This window comes from Pristiophorus japonicus, chromosome 1 (assembly GCF_044704955.1).
Source record: "Pristiophorus japonicus isolate sPriJap1 chromosome 1, sPriJap1.hap1, whole genome shotgun sequence".
Classification (NCBI taxonomy): Eukaryota; Metazoa; Chordata; class Chondrichthyes; family Pristiophoridae; genus Pristiophorus; species Pristiophorus japonicus.
The window spans coordinates 480,087,077-480,112,975 of NC_091977.1; the positions used below are offsets into that span (position 1 = coordinate 480,087,077).

At 44.8% G+C, this 25,899-nt stretch overlaps 1 protein-coding gene across 2 annotated transcripts in view; it reads right to left on the reverse strand.

Moving 5' to 3' along the window:
- kif9 (kinesin family member 9) overlaps positions 1 to 25,899 on the reverse strand; it is a 233,918-nt gene that overhangs the window by 160,921 nt on the left and 47,098 nt on the right. For both annotated transcript variants that reach the window (XM_070894741.1, XM_070894730.1), the window contains exons 6-9: positions 14,176 to 14,259; positions 13,440 to 13,532; positions 4,722 to 4,869; positions 2,582 to 2,646 (exon numbers count right to left, since the gene is read on the reverse strand). In XM_070894741.1, coding sequence (XP_070750842.1) covers positions 2,582 to 2,646; positions 4,722 to 4,869; positions 13,440 to 13,532; positions 14,176 to 14,259 — 390 coding nt within the window. The remainder of the gene's footprint in view (positions 1 to 2,581; positions 2,647 to 4,721; positions 4,870 to 13,439; positions 13,533 to 14,175; positions 14,260 to 25,899) is intronic.

Consider the following 25,899-nt stretch of genomic DNA (forward strand, 5'->3'; position numbering starts at 1 on the left):
CTGGTCCTGTAGGGAGACACTGTTTATGGTAGATTTGGAGTCCCCACAGATTCGTACGGATCCATCAGGCTTCATGACTGGGACGATGGGACTTGCCCAGTCGCTAAATTCCACACGTGATACAATGCCTTCCCGCAGAAGCCTGTCTAGTTCGTGTTCAATCTTTTCCCTCATCACATAAGGTACTGCTCTGGCCTTGTGATGGACCGGTCTAGCATCCTGTGTGATGTAGATTTTGACTTTGGCCCCTTTGAAAGTGCCCACACCTGGCTGAAAGAAATGTTCAAATCGCTTCATAACTGTTGAGCAGGAGGTCCATTCCTCTAATGACATGGCATGGACATCATCCCATTTCCAGTTTAGTTTTGCCAGCCAGCTTCTCCCCAGCAGTGCTGGGGGGTCTCCGGGGATAATCCACAGGGGAAGTCGGTTCACTGTCCCTTTGTGTGTGACAGAGAGCATGGCGCTGCCGAGGACTGGTACGATTTCTTTGGTCTAGGTCCTTAGTTTTGTGTCGACCCTTGTGAGTTTTGGTCTGTCTCTTTTATGCGGCCACAGTTGTTCAAATTGTTGAGCGCCCATGAGAGATTGACTCGTTCCCGTATCCAGCTCCATGTTGGCAGATATCCCGTTGAGTAGGACCCTCATCATTATAGGAGGCGTCCTGTTGTAGGAGCAGCGGCCACTGATCGTGTTGACCCGCTGTACATCGGTGTCCCGGGCACTGTCCCCACCATCTTCTGGTCCGCTTTCCGACCCATCCGATTCGTATGCCAGCCGAGCTGCCGTTTTTTTGCACATGCGGGCCAAATGCCCTGTATTTTCACAATTTCTGCAAACAGCCTGCTGAAATCGACATCCCCTTGACGAGTGCCCACCCCCACACCTCCAGCACAGACCTGTTCCATTGTTCAAAGTGTTTCCAAAGAATGAGCTGCGTCTGGCTGATCTCTCTTGAGCTTCTCTCAGTTTGTAGTTGATTGCTCGCATTGTGGGTTGATGAGGTGTGAACGGCCATTCCTGTGGCCCTTGATGGCTTCTGCCTGCTGTCGAGAGCCTGTTCTCCCGGTTTTGTTTGTGTGTGGGGGTAGCAGCTTGTTTAGTGCTGTGAACTTCTTGTTCCGATATTTCGTTAGTTGTCGTACCTGCATTGTAAATCAACCTCGTTTCTTCTTCCCCTACCAAGAATATCTGTGCAACCAGTGCTGCCGCCTCTAAGGTCAGGTTCTTAGTCTCTATGAGCTTTCGGAATATGCCTGCGTGGCCTATTCCTTCAATGAAAAAGTCTCTCAGCATTTCTCTCCTCAGTTCATTGGAGAACTCACATAAACTAGCCAACCTCCGAAGTTCCGCCATGAAGTCGGGTATGCTCTGGGCCACACAGCGTCTGTAGTTGTAGAACCTGTGTCTGGCCATGTGTAGGCTGCTCGCTGGCTTCAGGTGGTCTCTTACCAGTGTGCTCAATTCTTCAAACGACTTGCTTGCTGGTTTCTCGGGTGCCAACAGATCCTTCATTAAAGCGTATGTTTTCGAGCCACAGCTGGTCAAGAGATGGGCTCTTCTCTTGTCTGCCGTATTGTCGCCTAACCAGTCTTTGGTTACAAAGCTTTGCGGGAGCCTTTCTATAAAGTCCTCCCAATTGTCTCCCGCATTGTACTTTTCATCTGATCCGTTGTTCGCCATTCTGTGGATTCTGTAATCCCGTAACTCGTTGCCACTGTAAAGTCCTGTCCCCTCAGTACAGATTCACACGAGGCATATAGTGAAGTCAAGGTCACTCTGGACCTGCACCTTTATTTCACAGCTCTGGAATGCTGCACTTGCCTGAGACCTGTCCTTATATACCTGTCTCTTGCAAGTGCACCCCTGGTGGTAAGGTATGCTGGTGGTTACGGGTCATATCTTATTACAGTCATGTATAGCATGTTAGGATACAGTTATATATAATAATGTAAGATACATGACAGGACGAATGCTAAGAAAGATAGAGGAGTAATGATGCACAGCAGCAGTGTAAGATCTGGTGATCAGATGGACTATGGGAAGCCTCAATCCCCTGTTACTAAAACAATATGGACACAGTATCTAATGTGGCCCATTATCCACTGGTGTATGCGATTTTCAGTGACACCCATCACTCAGCATGCTTTACACACACACACACACACACACACACACACACACACTTCTCTCCCGCCCCCCCCCCCCCCCACCCCCCAGCCTCACCACCCCATACCTAGGACAAAGCAATCTGCTTGATTGGCACTTCATGCACCAGCTTAAACATCTACTCACTCCACCACCAGCATATTGTGGCTGCGGTGTGTACTGCAGCAACTTGCCATGGGTTGGTCGGCAGCACCTCCAACACCACCATCGCCTAGAAGGACAAGGGCAGCAGGTGCATGGACTGCAGCGGTTCCAGATAAAGGCTCACCACCATCTTCTAAAGGGATTGGCAATAAATGTTGGCCTTGCCAATGACATCCATATTCCAAGAATGAATTAAAAAAAACAAACACAAGCACCTCAATATCCTCAGGGACAAACACACATCCATATCTCTCTGTAAGGTCCTTACCGTTTCCTCGATTTGAGTAGCCTCTCCGTAGATATTTGCTACTAAGACGGTGTTGCAGGTCCCACCTAAAGAGAGCAAATCTGTTGCTTTAAAACTGAAAATAGAATTCCTGAAGTTGATCAGTGAATTATGTCAAAGAGTTCACACACTAAGTATGCAAATTAATCATTGGGTGGTTGGGGGTATGAAAGGAAACTTATTTTCACTCAAAGGATGACAGAAAAGCTACCAGAGAAAGCCACGGAAATGGATGGTATAAATGGGTTGAAAAGACAATTAGATGTGTTCTGGTAAGAGAAGGGATGGCATGATATGGTAAGAACATGGTTTGTTGCGTCAAGAAGGAATGGCTGATGCCTAATAGCCTTTTCCTGTCTGTAAAATTTCTTCATTGTCTATGCACTGTGCCGGTGAATACTTTTTCTGTTACCTTGTGGCAATTGAAGAGAATTGCTGTGTATATCAAAATCGTGTGCAATTTTATTTTAATACATTTACAATGTCGATATACAAAGTGACTGGGGCAATTTTTTCCCCACAATCGACACAGCATTAATTTGTTTGTGACAGACATATTTCTGCTATCTGATTCAGCGAAACCTATGTTATGATGCTCACTGGGAGCAAAAGAACATTGGGTATACAGCAAAGACCTCAGCCTGCTCTTAAATCACAAACAATATAGTGAGAAGTGGAAAAATGCATCAAGTCCCAATGAAGGGATAAGTTTAGCCTACAAACCCACAAATATACAACGTAAGATTTTTTTTTAGGAACAGGGAAAGTGTTTTCACATTTTCAGGATGTCTCAAAGCATTTGATAGCTATTGGGGTCAACAAGCTCGTCCCTTTTGGACAGACTTCAAGCCCTCCTATTTGCCTTCTCACCTAGGAAACAGATTTCCTCTATGTACTATGTGCAATGAAATTTTAGGAAGCTCTTTGTAAATTTGATTCCATGTCACTACACATAGTGTACAGAGAAAATCTTCCTCACAAACCTTGCTTTCTTAAGAAACACAATTAACTGTCTCTTGAACTTATTTCATATTGTCTGCTTCGGGGACCTTCCCTGGTAACATTTCACAATGCTCTAATGTTTTGGGTGACAGATTTGGTTTGGGGCCGGACTGTCCTGAGCCTGACCTGTTTTCCTGGGCGTGCAGGGCGGTCTCCCAAAGGAATCACCGCAGGAGTCTGTTACTGCTAGCCGGGAAAACCCATCAGTGCTGCAGCTTGGTACTCGCTGTTTGCACCCGAAAGAATTGGGGACCTCCATGGAGATATACAGGTAAAATGTTTAAAATAACCCCCGTCTCATTTTCTGCCTTGGGTGAGATGCGAGGGAGAGGTGGCCACACCAAGGTCTTCCAGTTTCAGTTGCGGCATGTTCAGTACCTCTACCCTTCTGATCTTCCCTGGGGTCGGTAGTACTACCGTATAAGTGCAGCTAAAGCAGGAAAATATCGGCTGGTTTTCTTATTCCTCCCGCCGCCCCTCATTTGAGTGGGGACAGCTTTCGGATGAAGTGGATGAGGACAGAAACTTTTAAGCGGCAGGGAGCCGGCAGTCGGCCTCCCCGACCCATTTTCTCTGATCCACTACAGCAATGGCAGAGGTAAATCCAGGGATAACTCTTTTATTAATTCTCAAAATGTGGGAGTGAAGGCAAGGCCAGCACTTATTACCCAACTTTACTTGCCCCTGGAGAAGGTGATGGTGGGCCACCATATTATTTGTAGCAATTTGATACAACTGAATGGCTTGCTAGGTCACTTCAAAGGGCAATTAAGAGTCAACCACATTCGTGTGGGACTGGAACTGCATTTTGGCCAGACTGTGCAAGGATGGCAGGTTTTCTTTCCTAAAGGACATTAGTAAACCAGTTGAGTTTTTACGACAATCTGACCAGGTTTTCATTTCCAATTTAAAAAAAAAGGAATTTTAATTTAAAACTTTATGATGGAATTTGAACTCACATTCACTGGATTATTCGTCCAAGCCTCTGGATTACCAGTCTGCTAACATAGCCACTACATTAGTGTAAACCTTTCTGTTAATGCTTGTCTCATCATCTTATTTCACTCTTTTATTCTCTAACGCCTCTTCCACGCACTCTCCTCTTCTTCTACTTACTTACCAATGGAGTCCTTCAGTGCATGTGTCAGTTTGCTCTGCCTGAATGGAATATGCTCTCTCTTGGGATCTACAAGAGCGATTATGGTCTGTTCAAGGAAGGAGAGTGACTTATTGATGTACATAGCTTCTCGCATCACCTGTCCTTCGGACTGAAAGAACACAAAGGACATTAAAAAGATACTGTGCAATAGCCACTTTTGTTTATAATAAAGTTTTGTTAATGGGATATCAGTGCTAGAAAAATTAAACACTTTAAATTTTTTGCACACAAGTGGTAGTTTTCCCACCTCTGAGTCAGAAGGTTGAGAGTTCAACCGTAGTCCAGAGACTTGAGGCCCCGTCCGCCCCCTTAGTGAACGCCAAAGATTCCATGGCACAACCTGAAGAGGAGGGAAGTGCTCCTAATGTCATAATTAATATTCATTTATCCCTCAAGCAACAGCATCAAAACCAGATAAACTGGCCATTTATCTCACCGCTGTTTGTGGGACCTTCCTGCATGCAATTTATCTTCTGTGTCTGCCTATAAAACAACAGCAACTACATTTAAAAAATAATTCATTGGCTATAAAGTTGAGGAAGTAATGTTGGCCCTGACATTGGACAAAATGTGTGCTCTTCAAATCGTGGTGTGAGATCTTTAACATTCATTCGAGGGACAGCATCAAACAAGAAATTAGGGATGCGTGCAATAAAGGTACAGCAGTTATCACGGGCGACTTTAATCTACATATTGCTTGGGCTAACCAACTGGTAGCAATGCGGTGGAGGAGGATTTCCTGGAGTGTATTAGAGATGGTTTTCTAGACCAATATATCGAGGAACCAACTAGAGGGCTGGCTATCCTAGACAGGGTGATGTGTAGTGAGAAAGGACTAATTAGCAATCTTGTTGAAAAAAAGATTAGTGAAGACAAACGTAGGTCCCGAGCAGTCAGATTCTGGTGAATTTTTTATGGGGAACAAAGAAATGGCAGACTAGTTGAACAAATACTTTGGTTCTGTCTTCACAAATGAAAACACAAATAACCTTCCAGGAATACTAGGGGACTGAGGGTCTAGTGAGAAGGAGGAACTGAAGGAAATCCTTACTAGGCGTGAAATTGTGTTGGGGAAATTGATGGGATTGAAGGCCGATAAATCCCCGGGGCTTGATAGTGTGCATACTAGAGTACTTAAGGAAGTAGCCCTAGAAATAATGGATGCATTGGTGATCATTTTCCAAAAGTCTATCGACTCTGGATCAGTTCCTATGGACTGAAGGGTAGCTAATGTAACCCCACTTTTTAAAAAAGGAGGTTGAGAGAAAACGGTTAATTATAGACCGGTTAGCCAGACATCAGTAGTGGGGAAAATGTTGGAATCAATTATTAAAGATGAAATAACAGCGCATTTGGAAAGCAGTGAAAGGATCAGTCCAAGTCAGCATGAATTTATGAAAGGGAAATCATGCTCGACAAATCTTCGAGACTTTTTTGAGGATGTAACTAGTAGAGTGGACAAGGGAGAACCAGTTGATATGGTGTATTTGGACTTTCAAAATGCTTTTGACAAGATCCCACACAAGAGATTGGTGTGCAAAATTAAAGCACATGGTATCGGGGGTAATATACTGACGTGGATAGAGAACTGGTTGGCAGACAGGAAGCAGAGAGTCGGGATAAATGGGTCCTTTTCAGAATGGCAGGCAGTGACTAGTGGGGTGCTGCAGAGCTCAGTGCTGGAACCCCAGCTATTTACAATATGCATCAATGATTTGGATGAAGGAATTGAGTGTAATAACACCAAGTTTGCAGATGACACTAAGCTGGTGGTGGTGTGAGCTGTGAGCAGGACGCTAAGAGGCTGCAGGGTGACTTGCACAGGTTAGGTGAGTGGGCAAATGCATGGCAGATGCAGTATAATGTGAATAAATGTGAAGTTATCCACTTTGGTGGCAAAAACACAAAGGCAGAATATTATCTAAATGGCAGCAGATTAGGAAAAGGGGAGGTGCAACGAGACCTGGGTGTCATGGTACATCAGTCATTGAAAGTTGACATGCAGGTACAGCAGGCGGTGAAGAAGGCAAATGGTATGTTGGCCTTCATAGCTACGGGATTTGAGTATAGGAGCAGGGAGATTTTACTGCAGTTGTACAGGGCCTTGGTGAGGTCTCACCTGGAATATTGTGTTCAGTTTTGGTCTCCTAATGAGGAAGGACTTTCTTGCTATTGAGGGAGTGCAGCGAAGGTTTACCAGACTGATTCCCGGGATGGCAGGACTGACATATGAGGATAGACTGGATCGACTGGGCCTGTATTCATTGGAGTTTAGAAGGATGAGAGGGGATCTCATAGAAACATATAAAATTCTGACGGGTCTGGACAGGTTAGATGCTGGAAGAATATTCCTGATGTTGGGGAAGTCCAGAACCAGGGGACATAGTCTAAGGATAATGGGTAAGCTATTTAGGACCGAGATGAGGAGAAACTTCTTCACTCAGAGAGTTGTTAACCTGTGGAATTCCCTACTGCAGAGAGTTGTTGATGCCAGTTCATTGGATATATTCAAGAAGGAGTTAGATATGGCCCTTACGGCTAAAGGGATCAAGGGTATGGAGGGAAAGCAGGAAAGTGGTCCTGAGGTGAATGAGCAGCCATGATCTTATTGAATGGTGGTGCAGGCTCGAAGGGCCGAATGGCCTACTCCTACACGTATTTTCGATGTTTCTATGGTGCTGTAGAATCAGAGAAGTTTACAGAACAGAAGGAGGCCATTCAGCCCATTGTGTCAGTGCCGGCTGAAAAAAAAGCTATCCAGCCTAATCCCACTTTCCAGCTCTTGGTTCATAGCCTTGTAGGCCATGGTGCTTCAAGTGCACATCCAAGTACTTTTTAAATGTGATAAGGGTTCCTGCCTCTACCACCCTTTCAGGCAGTGAGTTCATAGAAACATAGGCGCAGGAATAGGTCATTCGGCCCTTCGAGCCTGCACCACCATTCAATATGATCATGGCTGATCATAAGTTGGGTGGCAGTGTGAGCTGCGAGGAGGATGCTGTGAGGCTGCAGAGCGACTTGGATAGGTTAGGTGAGTGGGCAAATGCATGGCAGATGAAGTATAATGTGGATAAATGTGAGGTTATCCACTTTGGTGGTAAAAACAGAGAGACAGACTATTATCTGAATGGTGACAGATTAGGAAAAGGGCAGGTGCAAAGAGACCTGGGTGTCATGGTACATCAGTCATTGAAGGTTGGCATGCAGGTGCAGCAGGCGGTTAAGAAAGCAAATGGCATGTTGGCCTTCATAGCAAGGGGATTTGAGTACAGGGGCAGGGAGGTGTTGCTACAGTTGTACAGGGCATTGGTGAGGCCACACCTGGAGTATTGTGTACAGTTTTGGTCTCCTAACCTGAGGAAGGACATTCTTGCTATTGAGGGAGTGCAGCGAAGGTTCACCAGACTGATTCCCGGGATGGCGGGACTGACCTATCAAGAAAGACTGGATCAACTGGGCTTGTATTCACTGGAGTTCAGAAGAATGAGAGGGGTCCTCATAGAAACATTTAAAATTCTGACGGGGTTAGACAGGTTAGATGCAGGAAGAATGTTCCCAATGTTGGGGAAGTCCAGAACCAGAGGTCACAGTCTAAGGATAAGGGGTAAGCCATTTAGGACCGAGATGCGGAGGAACTTCTTCACCCAGAGAGTGGTGAACCTGTGGAATTCTCTACCACAGAAAGTTGTTGAGGCCAATTCACTAAATATATTCAAAAAGGAGTTAGATGAGGTCCTTACTACTAGGGGGATCAAGGAGTATGGCGAGAAAGCAGGAATGGGGTACTGAAGTTGAATGTTCAGCCATGAACTCATTGAATGGCGGTGCAGACTAGAAGGGCCGAATGGCCTACTCCTGCACCTATTTTTTATGTTTCTATGCACTTCAATACCCCATTCCTGCTTTCTCTCCATACCCCTTGATCCCTTTAGCCATAAGGGCCACATTTAACTCCCTTTTGAATATATCTAGCGAACTGGCCTTAACAACTTTCTGTGGTAGAGAATTCCACATGCTCACAACTCTGAGTTAAGCAGTTTCTCCTCACCTCGGTCCTAAAATGGCTTACTCCTTATCCTTAGACTGTGACCCCTGGTTCTGGACTTGTCCAATTTCGGAACATTCTTCCTGCATCTAACCTGTCCAATCCCGTCAGAATTTTGTATGTTTCTATGAGATCCCCTCTTATTCTTCTAAATTCCATTGAATACAAGCCTAGTCGATCCAGTCTCTCTTCATATGTCAGTCCTGTCATCCCGGGAATCAGTCTGGTGAACCTTCGCTGCTCTCCCTCAATAGCAAGAATGACCTTCCTCAGATTAGGAGACCAAAATTGTACACAATATTCAAGGTGTGGCCCTGTACAACTGTAGTAAGACCTCCCTGCTCCCATACGTGAATACTCTCGCTATGGAGGCCAACATGCCATTTGCCTTCTTCACCGCCTACTGTACCTGCATGACATCTTTCAATGACTGATGTACCATGACACCCAGGTCTCGTTGCACCTCCCCTTTTACTAACCTGTCACCATTCAGATAATAATCTGCCTTCCTGTTTTTACCACCAAAGTGGATAACCTCACATTTATCTACATTATACTGCATCTGCCATGTATTTGCCCACGCACCTAACCTGTCCCAGTCACCCTGCAGCCTCTTAGTATCCTCCTCACTGCTCACACTGCCACCCAGCTTAGTGTAATTTGGAGATATTACATTCAATTCCTTCATCTAGACCCCCCAACACCCACAGGGTGAACAATTTCTCCTCAACTTCCTTGTAATCCTTCTACCGATTACTTTAAATCTATGCCCCCAGGTTATTAACCTCTCTGCTAAAAGAAATAGGTCCTTCCTATCCACTCGGTTTAGGCCCCCCCCCCCATAATTTTATGCACCTCATCTTTCAGGCTTTCAGCCTCCTCTGTTCCAAAGAAAACAACCCCAGCCTATCCAATCATTCCTCATCGTTAAAATTCTCCAGTCCTGGCAAGATCCTCGTAAATCTCCCCGAACCCTCTCTAGTGCAATTACATCTTTCCTGTAATGTGGTGACCAGAACCTTAAGCAATATTCTAGCTGTGGGCTAACTAGTATTTTATACAGTTCTCGCATAACCTCCCAGCTCTTGTATTCAATAAAGAAAAGCATCCCGCATGCCTTCTTAAACATCTACCTGTCCTGCTACCTTTAGAGATCTGTGCACAGGCACGCCGAGGTCCCTCTGTTTCTCTACACTTCTCAGTATCCTACCATTTACTGTGTATTACCTTGCCTTGTTAGCCCTTCCCAAATGCATTATCTCACACTTCTCCAGTTTGAATTCCATTTGCCAATTTTCTGCCCACCAGGTGGGATTGTGAGTTGTGAGGAGGATGCAATGACGCTGCAAGGCGATTTAGATAGGTTGAGTGAGTGGGCAAACACATGGCAGATGCAGTATAACGTGGATAAATGTGAAGTTATCCACTTTGGTAGGAAAAACTAAGGACAAAGTATTATTTAAATGGTGAAGGCTTGGGAAGTGTCGATGTACTGAGGGACCTTGGTGTCTTTGCACACCAGTCATTGAAAGCAAACATGCAGGTGCAGCAAGCAGTTGGGAAGGCAAATGATATGTTGGCCTTCATTGCAAGAGGATTTGAGTACAGGAGCAAGAATGTCTTACTACAGTTATACAGGGCATTGGTGACTCCGCACCTGGAGTATTGTGTGCAGTTTTAGTCTCCTTACGCAAGAAAAGATATACTTGCCAAAGAGGGAGTACAGCGAAGGTTCACCAGACTGATTCCTGGGATGGCAGGGCTGTCGTATGAGCAGAGATTGGGTCGACTAGGCTTTATTCACGAGAGTTTAGAAGAATGAGAGGGGATCTCATGGAAACATACAAAATTCTGACTGGGTTGGATTGACTGGATGCTGGAGGATGTTTTCCCTGGCTGGGAAGTCTAGAACAAGGTGTCACAGTCTCAGGATATGGGGTAGGAAATTTTGGACCGAGATGAGGAGAAATGTTTTCACTCAGAGGGTGATAAACCCGTGGAATTCTCTACCACAGAAGATTGTGGAGAGACCAAGTCACTGAATATATTTAAGAGAGAGAGAGATTTCTAGTAACAAAAGGCATCAAGGGGTATGGAGAAAAAGCAGGAATAATGTGTTGAGATAGAGGATCATAAGAACATAAGAATTAGGAACAGGAGTAGGCCATCTAGCCCCTCGAGCCTGTTCCGCCATTCAACAAGATCATGGCTGATCTGGCCGTGGACTCAGCTCCACTTACCCGCCCGCTCCCCGTAACCCTTAATTCCCTTATTGGTTAAAAATCTATCTATCTGTGATTTGAATACATTCAATGAGCTAACCTCAACTGCTTCCTTGGGCATAGAATTCCACAGATTCACAACCCTCTGGGAGAAGAAATTCCTTCACAACTCGGTTTTAAATTGGCTCCCCCATATTTTGAGGCTGTGCCCCCTAGTTCTAGTTTCCCCGACCAGTGGAAACAACCTCTCTACCTCTATCTTGTCTATCCCTTTCATTATTTTAAATGTTTCTATAAGATCACCCCTCATCCTTCTGAACTCCAACGAGTAAAGACCCAGTCTACTCAATCTATCATCATAAGGTAACCCCTCATCTCCGGAATCAGCCTAGTGAATCGTTTCTGTACCCCCTCCAAAGCCAGTATATCCTTCCTTAAGTAAGGAGACCAAAACTGCATGCAGTACTCCAGGTGCGGCCTCACCAATACCCTGTACAGTTGCAGCAGGACCTCCCTGCTTTTGTACTCCATCCCTCTCGCAATGAAGGCCAACATTCCATTTGCATTCCTGATTACCTGCTGCACCTGCAAACTAACTTTTTGGGATTCATGCACAAGGACCCCAAGGTCCCTCTGCACCGCAGCATGTTGTAATTTCTCCCCATTCAAATAATATTCCCTTTTACTGTTTTTTTTCCCCCAAGGTGGATGACCTCACATTTTCCGACATCTGCCAAACCTTAGCCCATTCGCTTAACCTATCTAAATCTCTTTGCAGCCTCTCTGTATGCTCTACACAACCCTCTTTCCCACTAATCTTTGTGTCATCTGCAAATTTTGTTACACTACACTCTGTCCCCTCTTCCAGGTCATCTATGTATATTGTAAACAGTTGTGGTCCCAGCACCGATCCCTGTGACACACCACTAACCACCGATTTCCAACCCGAAAAGGACCCATTTATCCCGACTCTCTGCTTTCTGTTAGCCAGACAATTCTCTATCCATGCTAATACATTTCCTCTGACTCCGCCTACCTTTATCTTCTGCAGTAACCTTTTGTGTGGCACCTTATCGAATGCCTTTTGGAAATCTAAATACACCACATCCATCGGTACACCTCTATCTACCATGCTCGTTATATCCTCAAAGAATTCCAGTAAATTGGTTAAACATGATTTCCCCTTCATGAATCCATGTTGTGTCTGCTTGATTGCACTATTCCTATCTAGATGTCCCGCTATTTCTTCCTTAATGATATCTTCAAGCATTTTCCCCCAATACAGATGTTAAACTAACTGGCCTATAGTTACCTGCCTTTTGTCTGCCCCCTTTTTTAAACAGAGGCGTTACATTAGCTGCTTTCGAATCCGATGGTACCTCCCCAGAGTCCAGAGAATTTTGGTAGATTATAACGAATGCATCTGCTATAACTTCCGCCATCTCTTTTAATACCCTGGGATGCATTTCATCAGGACCAGGGGACTTGTCTACCTTGAGTCCCATTAGCCTGTCCAGCACAACCCCACTAGTGATAGTGATTATCTCAAGGTCCTCCCTTCCCACATTCCCGTGACCAGCAATTTTTGGCATGGTTTTTGTGTCTTCCACTGTGAAGACCGAAGCAAAATAATTGTTTAATGTCTCAGCCATTTCCACATTTCCCATTATTAAATCCCCCTTCTCATCTTCTAAGGGACCAACATTTACTTTAGTCACTCTTTTCCGTTTTATATATCGGTAAAAGCTTTTACTATCTGTTTTTATGTTTTGTGCAAGTTTACTTTCGTAATCTATCTTTCCTTTCTTTATTGCTTTCTTAGTCATTCATTGCTGTCATTTAAAATTTTCCCAATCTTCTAGTTTCCCACTAACCTTGGCCACCTTATACGCATTGGTTTTTAATTTGATACTCTCCTTTATTTCCTTGGTTATCCATGGCTGGTTGTCCCTTCTCTTACCACTCTTCTTTTTCACTGGAATATATTTTTGTTGAGCACTATGAAAGAGCTCCTTAAAAGTTCTCCACTGTTCCTCAATTGTGCCATCATTTAGTCTGTGTTCCCAGTGTACTTTAGTCAACTCTGCCCTCATCCCACTGTGGTCCACTTTGTTAAAGCATAGTACGCTCGTTTGAGACACTACTTCCTCACCCTCAATCTGGATTACAAATTCAACCATACCGAGAGGATCTTTTACTAGGAGATCGTTTATTATTCCTGTCTCAGCCATGATCATATAGAATGGCGGTGCAGACTCGAAGGGCCGAATGGCCTACTACTCTTCCTATTTTCTATGACCAATCCTCTCATTGTGTGGGCCACAAGTCCACAACTATCTGACCTGGAGAACTACCAACTGAGCCAAACTGACACAAAAACCAGCAGGATAATGCATTTTGATTGTCACTCACTCCAGTCTTTCCCAGGCGCTCAGAACCTGCGAGATCCACCATGTTAAGCTTTGAGGACAAGTACTTGACCTCTGAAGCCTCCTTCCATCGAGTCTACAAAGGAAGAGAATTAAAGTATATCCACAACAAGTGAACATACAGAGCAACAGTTATGATTGAACTCACTTAATTCAAGAATAATGAAAATGGCATGCTTTCCTATATCAGTGGGTCATCATACTTGGTTTAAATAAAATATTTCTGACTACTGTAGTGCATGGCAAACTTATGAGCCTGGTGACAGCTTGCCCTCTGTCTTTTATCTTCCTCTGTTCACAACCTGAAAGGAAGGCCTACACCAGACAACCTTTGCTGAGCACCTGGCAATGGGCTAGCATAACACAATGGGTTTGAGGTTTTTAAATCGATTCCCTGACGTAGGCCAACAATTAAAAAATAATATTTACCCAGTACGGAAATCTTAGCTCAGTAGCATTTCCACCACTTTAAAGAAAATGAAACTTGCGTGAATACATGCATTTGCTTTAAAACACAAACTTATAACTTTGCATCACTCCAGCTTTCACATCTATCCTGTTGGCTCATGCTCTGGAATGTACAGAATTTAAATAAGTCACTAACATTTGGGATTTGTACAGGTAGTCTGTGAGATTGGTCCATAAGTAACAAGAATCCATGTGTGTATGATGGAATGGCTCAGAGGACTGCAAGCCAAAGTGATCAAAACTGAGCTTACCTCGACATAAACTGTGAAGATGCAGTGAGACCTGGAAGAGTTCTTATTCATTGTGTGGGATGCAATAATTCGGTTGGTTTCACCCTGTAACACAGAACAGTCACAAACTCAGTCAGTGCACTATCAACAAGATGCAGCGAAGGCAAGCCAACTGTGCTGTTATAAATACAGAGATACAATACCCTGCATAGAATAGATCTCCTGAACTAGCTTCAATCGCCTAGATGGGTCAGGGAGGAATTTCCTATTTTCCCCCCCCCAAATTGGCCTTGGTTTTTTAAACTCGTTTTTTGCCTCTCCCAGATCACATGGTTTTGGGTGGAGTACAGTGTATATGTTGTGATACACAAGGTATCGCAATTGTGTAGGACAGGCTCGATGGACCAAAATGTCTTTATCTATCCGTCATTGTTCGTATGTAGGAATAGAGTACAATCTATGCACAGGTGATCCTATTTACTAGGCACCTGTACTTAATGATTTCCAGCCTATAATGTACAGATTATATGTTGCAAATTGTGTTACTCTATGCTAAACTCAATCATGTAACTTACCAGTTGATCTCCCATTGCATTGCCTGTGTAGTCAGGATTGTGAATTTTCCTCAGTGCATCAGTGATGCTGCTCAAATTACCAACTCTGGTTGGACCATATTCTGGGAAGTTTCATCATGTGACGTCCCATCTATGATGACCCTGCCCCCACTATTGGTTTCCTGACACATGAAACCTCGCGGCAACTGGTCCATTAACTGCTCCAATACCAAGAATCCTCTGCATGCCAGAAAAATCACTCTATCCATCATGTGCTTTTATAGGTTTGAATGCGCATGAGGACAGGGGCACATTGCATCCTAGGCACATTACATCCCTGAGAGTCCAGCTGGAGTGAAACAGGAGAAGAAAATGTGCACTGAGTTTTTTTCTCCCAGGCTCCCAATATTGTCCAGAATATTAATCTTTAATTCCAGGATACTCAAGGGCAATCTACATGGGTCGGCAGCTATGAACACTGAAGCTTTAGGTACTTGTACAGGTATAGCGATCTGGGACTAGAAATTCAATTACCCCCGAAAACAGGCAAGGGGATCGCAATGCGTGATCTACCCGCGTCCATTCAGAGGACTGTAAACTTCATGCTGCCTGCTCATTTCCATGATTGTGCCGTTCATCCCAGTGCTCAATGCGCTGCTGAGTGGTGGACACTCAGCAGGGGGCTCAGGATAGCACCAATTAAAGCTAGGCTGCACTACTAAAAGGCAGTCTGCACCTCTTATAGGGAAGATGCATTCTGCCTGCAGCAGATCACTGTATTGGCTGGCAAAGACAATGGAAAAGAACAATTAACTATGGCATAACAGGGGAGAGAGCGTGAACCAAGGTTCTCCTATGCAGCACTGGAGGCCTTGATGTAGGAGGTCAATAGGAGGAGGTCCCCTTTCCACAGAAGTCAGGAGGCCCTCCAGGCAACAGAGCAAAGTGCAGTGGTAGCAGATAGCCACTGTGGTGAATGCCAGCAGTGTGGCCCCAAAAACCTGGATGCAGTGCAGGAAGAAGTTTAATGACCTCACACGAGTGATCAAGGTCACTGAATTCATCTTCAAATGCCATATTCCACCACTAACCTCACACATTGCTCAATGCACCACACCCCCATAACTTACCTACCAACAATCTCGACCAAACACGACACACATCTCACATTCATAGCTTCACCCTCACAAACTTACCACTTCTGCAAGCCTCACACCCACATCTTGCACAGTCAGCTATTCAACAATGACAGGCACATCGCCCAAATACATTGCACCTCACCCACTGATGAAAGGTTGGTGCCAGAAGAACCTAAGCTGCAGGGGATAGGCTGGCCTCCATCACTTCACCCCCACGGAGGAGACAGCGCTGACCATTCTTGGGAGGGGCATGGCTAAGCCTGTGGCCAGCGACAGAGCTGAAACAATACAAGATGCGGTATCCACATACGTTATCCTCCTTCTTACATCCCACAATCTCTTCTGAGTTACAAGCTGCACATTGTGCACATGTACCTCTTGCTTTTACCCCCTCCCCTCACCACAACCCTACACTTGTGCCTTTCTCATTTCAGAGATCCAAGAAATCCAACCTGCGCAGCTAGTGGTTCAAGCAGAAGGAGGAGTGTGAAGAAGAAACACTGTCACTCGATGTGACACTTGCAGCCAGCAGCTCTCGACTGGCACTGCGCGGCGTTCAGAGCGTAGCTTAGAGGTGGGATCTATATGTAGCTAGTCACCGGGCACGAGTGGGCTGCAGGGGGAAAGGGTAGTGCTCCCTTTGCCAGGTCCCCGGAAGGCAAAGTCGCACATGAGTTCTGCTGCAGATGACTCGGATGAGGACTATGATGGGGCAGCCTAAAGCTGATCGGTATGCACAATGAAATACTTGGTGCATTGCCAGGCCTGCCAGAAAGCCTGAGTGCAATGTCAAGAGCATGGAGGAGTCCGGCACCAATCTTGCACAGGGCTTTGCGCAGATCTTTGAGCCCATGATTTCCAGCATGGAAGGAGTGGGAAGATCCATTAGCATACTTGTGGATTCAATCATGGTGCACTGTCTGATGGCTCAGCTTCCACTGGAGCACAACGACAAGCCACCCAACATCTTGAGTGCTGCAGTGGAAGCTCAGACTTCTGTCATGCAAGCCAAGCAGACTCTGTGATGGTCAGTAACAGAGGGATGGTAAGGTGTGGGAGTAATGTTGAATGTGGAATTGGTGCCGCGTTCACTCATACCGCAGTCGATGAGTTGCTCACAGACAGCCCAGGCAGAATGGGGCTGTCTGGGTTGCTTCCTTCCTTCCATGTCCTCCTCTGCCGCTTCCTCCTCCTCAGCTGCTCGTAGTACGCCTGGTGGCAAATGTTGTGCCCTCATGATGGCGAGGTTGTGGAGCATGCAGCATTGAGATGCGCTCTGGTGACTACAAGGCTCCTCCAGAGTGGTCCAGGTAGCATAGGCATTATTTAAGGATGTCAATCTGCTCTATCAGATTTTGCGCCGCAGCATGGCTCTCATTGTACGCATGCTGCCCATGTGTGGTTGGGTTGCAGAGCGGAATCATGAGGCACATGGTCAATGGATAGCCCTTGTTGCCCAGTAGTCACCTTCTGGTTTGTCTTGGTGGTTCAAAGACTAAGGGAACAGCGAACTGGCGCAGAATAAAAGCATCATGACTACTGCCAGGATACCGGGCATTCACCATCATGATGTGCTGAGCAAGGTCGCACACCAACTGCACATTCAGCGAGTGATAACCTTTGCAGTTGCGGTACATCTCAGCTTTTAGATGCGGCGCATGCTGCTTTCAAAATTGAGTTGGATAAGTGCCTGAACGTAAGAAAATTGCAGGGCTACGGGGAAAGAGCAGTGGAGTTATCCCATCCAGTATCTCCTCTAACTCCTCCTTTACTATGTCTATGGCAACATCTTCTTCCTTGCTGGAGACAGATGCAAAGTACTCATTTAGTACCTCAGCTATACCCTCTGCCTTCATGCGTAGGTCTTTTTTTTGGTCCCTAATTCGCCCCACCCCTCCTCTTACAACACATTTACTATTTATATGCCTATCGAAGACTTATGGATTGCCTTTTATGTTAGCTGCCAATCTATTCTCATACTCTGTCTTTGACCCTCTTATTTTCTTTTGCACATCTCCTCTGAATTTTCTATATTTAGCCTAATTCTCAGATGTATTCTTGACCAGACATCTGTCATAAACACTCTTTTTCTGCTTCATTTTACTCTCTGTCTCTTTCATCATCCAGGGAGCTCTAACTTTAGTTGCCCTACCTTTCCTAGTGGGAATATACCTTGACTGTACCTGAACTATTTCCTCTTTAATGGTAGCCCATTGTTTCAATACAGTTTTGCCTGCCAATCTTTGATTCAGATTTACCCGGGCTAGATCCGTTCTCATCCCACTGAAATTTGCTTCCCACCAATTAAGTATTTTTACTCGAGATTGCTCCCTGTCTTTTTCCATAGCTAATCAAAACCTTATGATACTATGATCACTGTTCCCTCAATGTGCACCTACTAATACTTGCTCCACTTGACCTGCCTCATTCCCCACAACCAAATCCAGTATTGCCTCCTTCCTCGTTGGGCCGGGAACATACTGATCAAGATAGTTCTCGTGAACACACTTCAGAATTTTTTTCCCTCTCTACCACTATTATCATCCCAGTCTATGGGCTCAAAATTGACCAGGAGTTGCTCCGTTTTTTTTTGAGCAACTTGATTTTTCTGGAGTATCTTAAAAATCCCCATTTTGCACATTCAATTTGCGCCAGTGTAAGTGAGTTAGTTACGATTTTTTTTAGTTTAGTTTAGATTTTCTCAAAAGGAGGCGTTACCAGCCATCTACGCCAGTTTTGGCCATTAGGCCACTTTGGCCAGCTAATAGTACTCCAAATCTAATTAGGCCAGTGTATGTGGCCACTTCAGAAAACCCTTGCGGAGAGTTAAGAAATCAGCGCAGATAGGTACATCAGAGGCCAGCAGAACTTAATGACTTGACTAAAGAATGTGAATAGGATCCAACAGCTATACAGGACATCATTGCCCTAATCTCACAACTAATTTAAACACTATTTGTTTGCAATGATTATACTGTGCCAAAACTGAGTCCATATTATCTAAATAAAGTCTACTTCAATAAATAAGATATTCTCTCAGTGTTGCTCCATCACTTATGTTCTTCTTTCACAATAGCACCAGGTAAATAGGCTTGACAAATGGTCACCACTATTCACAAGAGACAAAACATATTTACATAATTTTTTTCAAAATATCCAGAAGTCCAGAAAAATGACAAGCCATTAAGAAAATTCAAAAATAGCTACAGTGCATAAAATTTCAAACCTGAGGTCGATCGCACCGGGAGGCCACTCGGCCAGGGATAGGGACGGGAATCAGGTCCCATGCACACAGAGAGGCTGGGGGCGAGGAGCTACTGCGCATGCGCAGACACTCCACTGCGCATGTGTAGACGTGCACTGTTTTCAGCGCAGGATGCTAGCTCCGCCACCGACCCGACTGGCCACGCTATGCAAAGACCGAGGAGAGGCCGGACAATCGCCAAAGTGGGGAGTGATTTTTTTCGACGCACTTATCAATGGAGAAATGCGGCGTAGCTCCAGTAAGTGTGCCGAAAAAAGAGGTGGGCCAAATTTGATCCCTATATTAGGATAGTTGAAGTCCCCCATTACCACTACTCTATAGTTCTTGCACTTCTCTGTAATTTCTCTGCAAATTTGCTTCTCCATAATTTTCCCACTAGTTGGTGGCCTGTAGAATACACCTCGTTGTGTAATGGCACCTCTATTGTTTCTTAACTCTAACCAGACAGATTCTGTCCTTGACCCCTCCAGGACAACCTCTCTCTCCATCACTGTAACATTCTCCTTAACAAAGTTTGTCCTCTTCTTCGATGCCTCTTCTCAATCTCCCTGTCATCTTGCAGGCCAAAAGGGATGACAACTAGAGCACCTTGACTGAGAGCAAGTGGTATGACCAGAACCCTTGAAGTCAGAACCAAAGCCTTCTCTACTTGCAGCAACACTCTGTCACCTCATCAACTTTACACAACTCTAGAAAGCTCTAAACACTTACAGAGCCAGTGGAAATTAATCAGCAACTCACCGGAGAGTGGTTGATGATCCCTTTAAATATCACAGGAAGGGGGTCCTTGCAGCTGCAGAACGCATATTCATTTGTGCGAGGTTAACACAGGGCTTTAGTTCCTGTGTTGAAGATGAAAGTGGCAACACTGGTGTCGAATCAGCATTGCGCATTGATTGACATCATGATATGCCTACTCTACATACTTATGGTGCATGCTTGCAACGCTGATGCTAACGTCCTCACCAAGATGGCAACCGGCACGGCCCACACCAGAAGTGTGCACGCGTGGCTCAAATGCCATTTCTGACCCAAAATGGTACCAGCAGTGCCCAAACAACAGGTGCTACGCAATCGAATTTTTAGCCCCTGGAACTTATGAAGTTACTTTGAGCATGTAACGAACAGGGTGAATAAAGGGGAACCAGTGGATGTGGTATAGTTGGACTTCCAGAAGGCATTTGACAAGGTACCACATAAAAGGTTGCTGCACAAGATAAAAGTTCACGGGGTTGGGGGTAATATATTAGCATGGATAGAGGATTGACTAACTAACAGAAAACAGAGAGTAAGGATAAATGGTTCATTCTCGGGTTGGCCAATCAGTAACCAGTGGGGTGCCGCAGGGATCAGTGCTGGGACCCCAACTATATACAATCTATATTAACGACTTGGAGGAAGGGACCGAGTATAACGTAGCCAAGTTTGCTGATGATACAAAGATGGGAGGAAAGGCAATGTGTGAGGAGGACACAAAAAATCTGCAAAAGGACATAGGCTAAGTGAGTGGGCAAAAATTTGGCAGATGGAGTATAATGTTGGAAAGTGTGAGGTCATGCACTTTGGCAGAAAAAAATCAAAGATCAAGTTATTATTTAAATGGAGAAAGATTGCAAAATGCTGTAGTACAGCGAGACCTGGGGATACTTGTGCATGAAACACAAAAGGTTCGTATGCAGGTACAGCAAGTGATCAGGAAGGCCAATGGAATCTTGGCCTTTATTGCAAAGGGGATGGAGTATAAAAGCAGAGAAGTCTTGCTACAGTTGTACAGGGTATTGGTGAGGCCACACCTGGAATACTGCGTGCAGTTTTGGTTTCCATATTTACAAAAGGATATACTTGTTTTGGAGGCAGTTCAAAGAAGGTTCACAAGGTTGATTCCGGAGATGAGTGGGTTGACTTATGAGGAAAGGTTGAGTCGGTTGGGCCTCTACTCATTGGAATTCAGAAGAATGAGAGGTGATCTTATCGAAACGTAAAAGATTATGAGGGGGCTTGACGGAGTGGATGTAGAGATGATGTTTCCACTGATAGGGAAGACTAGAACTAGAGGGCATAATCTTAGAATAAGGGACCGCCCATTTAAAACTGAGGTGAGAAGAAATTTCTTCTCTCAGAGGATTGTAAATCTGTGGAATTCACTGCCTCAGAGAGCTGTGGAAGCTGGGACATTGAATAAATTTAAGACAGAAATAGACAGTTTCTTAAACGATAAGGGAATAAGGGGTTATGGAGAGCGAGCAGGGAAGCCCATGATCGGATCAGCCATGATCGTATTAAATGGCCGAGCAGGCTCGAGGGGCCATATGGCCTACTCCTGCTCCTATTTCTTATGTTCTTATGTACACCTAGTAGAAGTGCGCAGCTCATAGCAGCCGTGTCACAGAATGGTGTAGCTTAAATAAGGATTGTATAATACACGACTAGGTGTATTCTATAGGCCCACTAGCAGGTAAATTGTAGAGGAGCAAATTATGAATTATACATAAAGCACACATTAACCTTTTACAATATTATATAAATACAGTGAGGCACGACTTTATTTATTTGGTGAGATAATTTTGAGAGTTCAAAGCAAGTGTGTCATTTTCTGATCTGGTTCTGCTGGAGGGCATCCTTGCCTGCCGTCAGAGCATGCGGGAAAATCGTGGGCAGCGCGCTCCTGATGTTACGATTTTTGTGCGTTCAGATTGCCCACCGAACAATGCTCGCTCGCAAAATCAGCCCAGAATTTCAGCTCTATCATAAGTGGATCCGACTTGAAGTACTCCATCCTATCACTAGATGGTGGTGGCCTGCTTTGGTACAGGATTGACCTGTGGAAGTTCTTAATCCGTTTCCTTCAACCTATTTTTAGATATTTTAGTTTTCGGTCACTCTGAGAGTGAGTGTGCAGTGAAGCAGCTGCCAGCACTCTCACCTCATGTTATCTGCCAGTCTCATTGTCGAATCATAGAATCTTAGAGCACAGAAGGAGGCCATTCGAACCATCGTGCCTGTGCCGGTTCTTTTGAAGAGCTATCCAATTAATCGTAATCCCCCATTTTTTCCCATAGTTCTGAAAATCTTTCCTTTTCAACTATATCCAATTCCCTTTTGAAAGTTACTTTGAATGTGCTTCCACTACACCTTCAAGCAGTACGTTCCAGATCATAACAACTCGTTGCGTAAATTTTTTTTGCCAAATTTCCCCCTTCTCCTCCTCATCTTTTGCCAATTATTTTAAATCTGTGTCCTTTGGTTAACAATCCACCCATGAGCGAAAACAGTTTCTCCTCATTTACTTTACAAAAATCCCTCATAATTTTGACTACCTCTATTGACTCTCCCCTTAACCTTCTCTGCTCTGAGGAGAACAATTCCAGCTTAAGTTAAAACTCTTCCTTCAGTCTTTAGATGAATAAAATGACCTTCTTAAAAAAAAAAATCAAATACAAGGTGCACTGCTTTCATAAATAACTTGCATATATTTAGCACAAGGGCCCCCACCCCTCCAAAGCTATTAACAGCGAATACATTTCTTCTGACGTGCAATCACCATTCTTTGGAGGTGAATGCGGTAACCAATTTTACGTACAGCAAGGTCTTACAAACAGCAATGTCTTACAAACAGCAATGAGATGAACGACCGCTTGTGCTTGGTGGTGTTGATTGAGGGAGGCATGTTGGCCGGACACCAGGAGAACTCTTTTCTAAATAGCAACATGCTTTTACATCCACCTGAATAGACAGAGCCGAGGTTTCATGCCTCATCTAAAGAACGGCACTTCTGACAATGAAGTACTCCCGTAATACTGCACATGAGGCATCAGCCTCTCTATTTCCATGGTTTCAAAGACTGACAAGGCCATCTCCAACCACTTCCTTGTATCCCTCATTATCCACATCATGCACCATCCACATTCCTCTTCCCCCTTCGAACACCACTTCCTTCTGTCTTCACCCATTCCTTGCATTTGAAATTTTTAAAAGGTTGGTGTCATTTTATTCATCATCAGCAGCTCCTGTTCTAAATGTTAAAGGAAGGGTTTTAACTTAAGATGGAATTCATAGAATCATAGAAATTTACAGCATCGTGTCCACGCCGGCCGACCAAGAGTTACCCAGCCTAATCCCACTTTCCAGCTCTTGGTCCTAAGCCCTATAGGTTATGGCACTTTAAGTGCACATCCAAGTATTTTGTAAATGCGGTGAGGCTTTCTGCCTCTATCACCCTTTCAGGCAGTGGGTTCGATTCCCACCACACTCTGGGTAACAAAATTTTCCCTCATTTCTCCTCTGTACCTCCCCCAATTACTTTAAATCTAGGCTTCCTGGTTGTTGACCCTTCTGCCAAGGGGAACAGGTCCTTCCTGTTCACTCTATCCAGGCCCCTCATCATTTTATACACCCCAATCAGGTCTCCCCTCAGTCTCCTCTGTTCCAAGGAAAACAGACCCAGCATCTCCAATCTTTCATCGTAGCCAAAATTCTCCAGTCCAGCAACATTCTTGTAAATTTCCTCTGCACCCTTTCCAGTCATATCTTTCCTGTAATGTGGTGATCAGAACTGCACACAGTACTCCAGCTGCGGCCTAACCAATGTTTTATACAGTTCAAGCATAACATCCTTGCTTTCGTATGCCATGCCTCGATTAATAAAGTCAAGTTTTTCACATGCCTTCTTAAACACCTTATTTACCTGAGCCTGTGACCTTCAGGAATCTGGGGAGCTGCACTCCAAGGTCCCTTTGTTCCTCTACACTTTAATACCATTTAATGTGTAGTCCCTTGCCTTGTATCCTTCCCAAATGCAACACCTCACACTTATCCGAATCGAATTCTATTTGCCACTGTTCTTCCCACCTGATCAGTACATTGATATCTCTCTGCAGTCCGCAGCTTTCTTCTTCATTATCAGCCACACAGCCTATTTTAGTGTCATCTGCAAACTTCTTAATCATACCCCCAACATTCAAGTCCAAGTCATTGACATATACCACAAAAAGAAAGGGACCCAGCACTGAGCCCTGTGGAACTGTGGATACAGCCTTCCAGTCACAAAAACAACCATCAACCATTAATATTTGCTTCCTGCCTCTGAGCCAATTTTGGATCCAACTTGCCACTTTGCCCTGGATCCCACGGGCTTTTACTTCCGTGACGAGTCTGCCATGTGGGACCTTGTCAAAAGCTTTGCTAAAATCCATATACACTACATCATACACACTGCCCTCATCGACCTTCCTGGTTACTTCCTCTCAAAATTCAATCAAGTTAGTCAGACATGGCCTTACCATAACAAATCCATGCTGACTGACCTTGATGAATCCATGTCTTTCCAAATGAAGGTATATCCTGTCCCTCAAGATTTTTTTCCAATAATGTTCCCACCACTGTGGTTAGGCTGACTGGTCTGTAATTACTCGGTCTATTCCTTTCACTCTTTTTAAACAAAGGTACAACATTAGCAGTCCTGCAGTCCTGTGGCAACACACCTGTCGCCAGAGAGGACTGGAAAATGATGGTCAGCGCCTCTGCTACTTCCTCTTTTGCTTCTCTTAACAGCCTAGGATACATTTCATCCGGGTCTGGGGATTTATCCACTTTCAAAGCTGCTAAGCCCCTTAATACTTCCTCCCATGCTATGTTTATCTCATCTAATATTTCACACTCCTCCGAGAGTGATAGGGGACTCGATTGTAAGGGGAATAGATAGACGGTTCTGCGGCCGCAATCAAGACTCCAGGATGGTATGTTGCCTCCCTGGTGCAAGGGTCAAGGGTGTCTCGGAGCGGGTGCAGGACATTTTGAAAAGGGAGGGAGCCAGTTGTCGTAGTGCATATCGGTACCAATAATATAGGTAAAAAACGGGATGAGGTCCTACAAGCTGAATTTAGGGATCTGGAATTCAATTAAAAAGTAGGACCTCAAAAGGTAGTAATCTCAGGATTGCTACCAGTGCCATGTGCGAGTCAGAGTAGGAATTGCAGGATAGCTCAGATGAATACGTGGCTTGAGGAATGGTGCAGAAGAGAGGGATTCAAATTCCTGGGACATTGGAATCGGTTCTAGTGGAGGTGGGACCAGTACAAACCAGAAGGTCTGCACCTGGGCAGGACCGGAACCAACATCCTAGGGGGAGTGTTTGCTAGTGCTGTTGGGGAGGGGTTAAACTAATATGGCAGGGGGGTGGGAACCTCTGCAGGGAGACAGAGGGAAGTAAAATAGGATCAGAAGCAAAAGATAGAAAGAAGAAAAGTAAAAGTGGAGGGCAGAGAAACCCAAGGCAAAAAACAAAAAGGGCCACATTGCAGCAAAATTCTAAAAGGGCAAAGTGTGTTAAAAAGAGAAGCCTGAAGGCTCTGTGCCTCAATGCGAGGAGTATTCATAATAAGGTGGACGAATTAACTGTACCGGCAGCAATTAATGAATATGATATAATTGGCATCACGGAGACATGGCTCCAGGGTGACCAAGGCTGGGAACTCAACATCCAGGTGTATTCAACGTTCAGGAAGGATAGACAGAAAGGAAAAGGAGGTGTGGTAGCGTTGCTGGTTAAAGAGGAAATTAACGCAATAGTAAGGAAGGACATTAGCTTGGATGATGTGGAATCTGTATGGGTGAAGCTGCGGAATACCAAAGGGCAGAAAACACTAGTGGGAGTTGTGTACAGACCACCAAACAGTAGAAGTGAGGTTGGGGACAGCATCAAACAAGAAATTAGGAATGCATGCAATAAAGGTACGGCAGTTATCATGGGCGACTTTAATCTACATATAGATTGGGCTAACCAAACTGG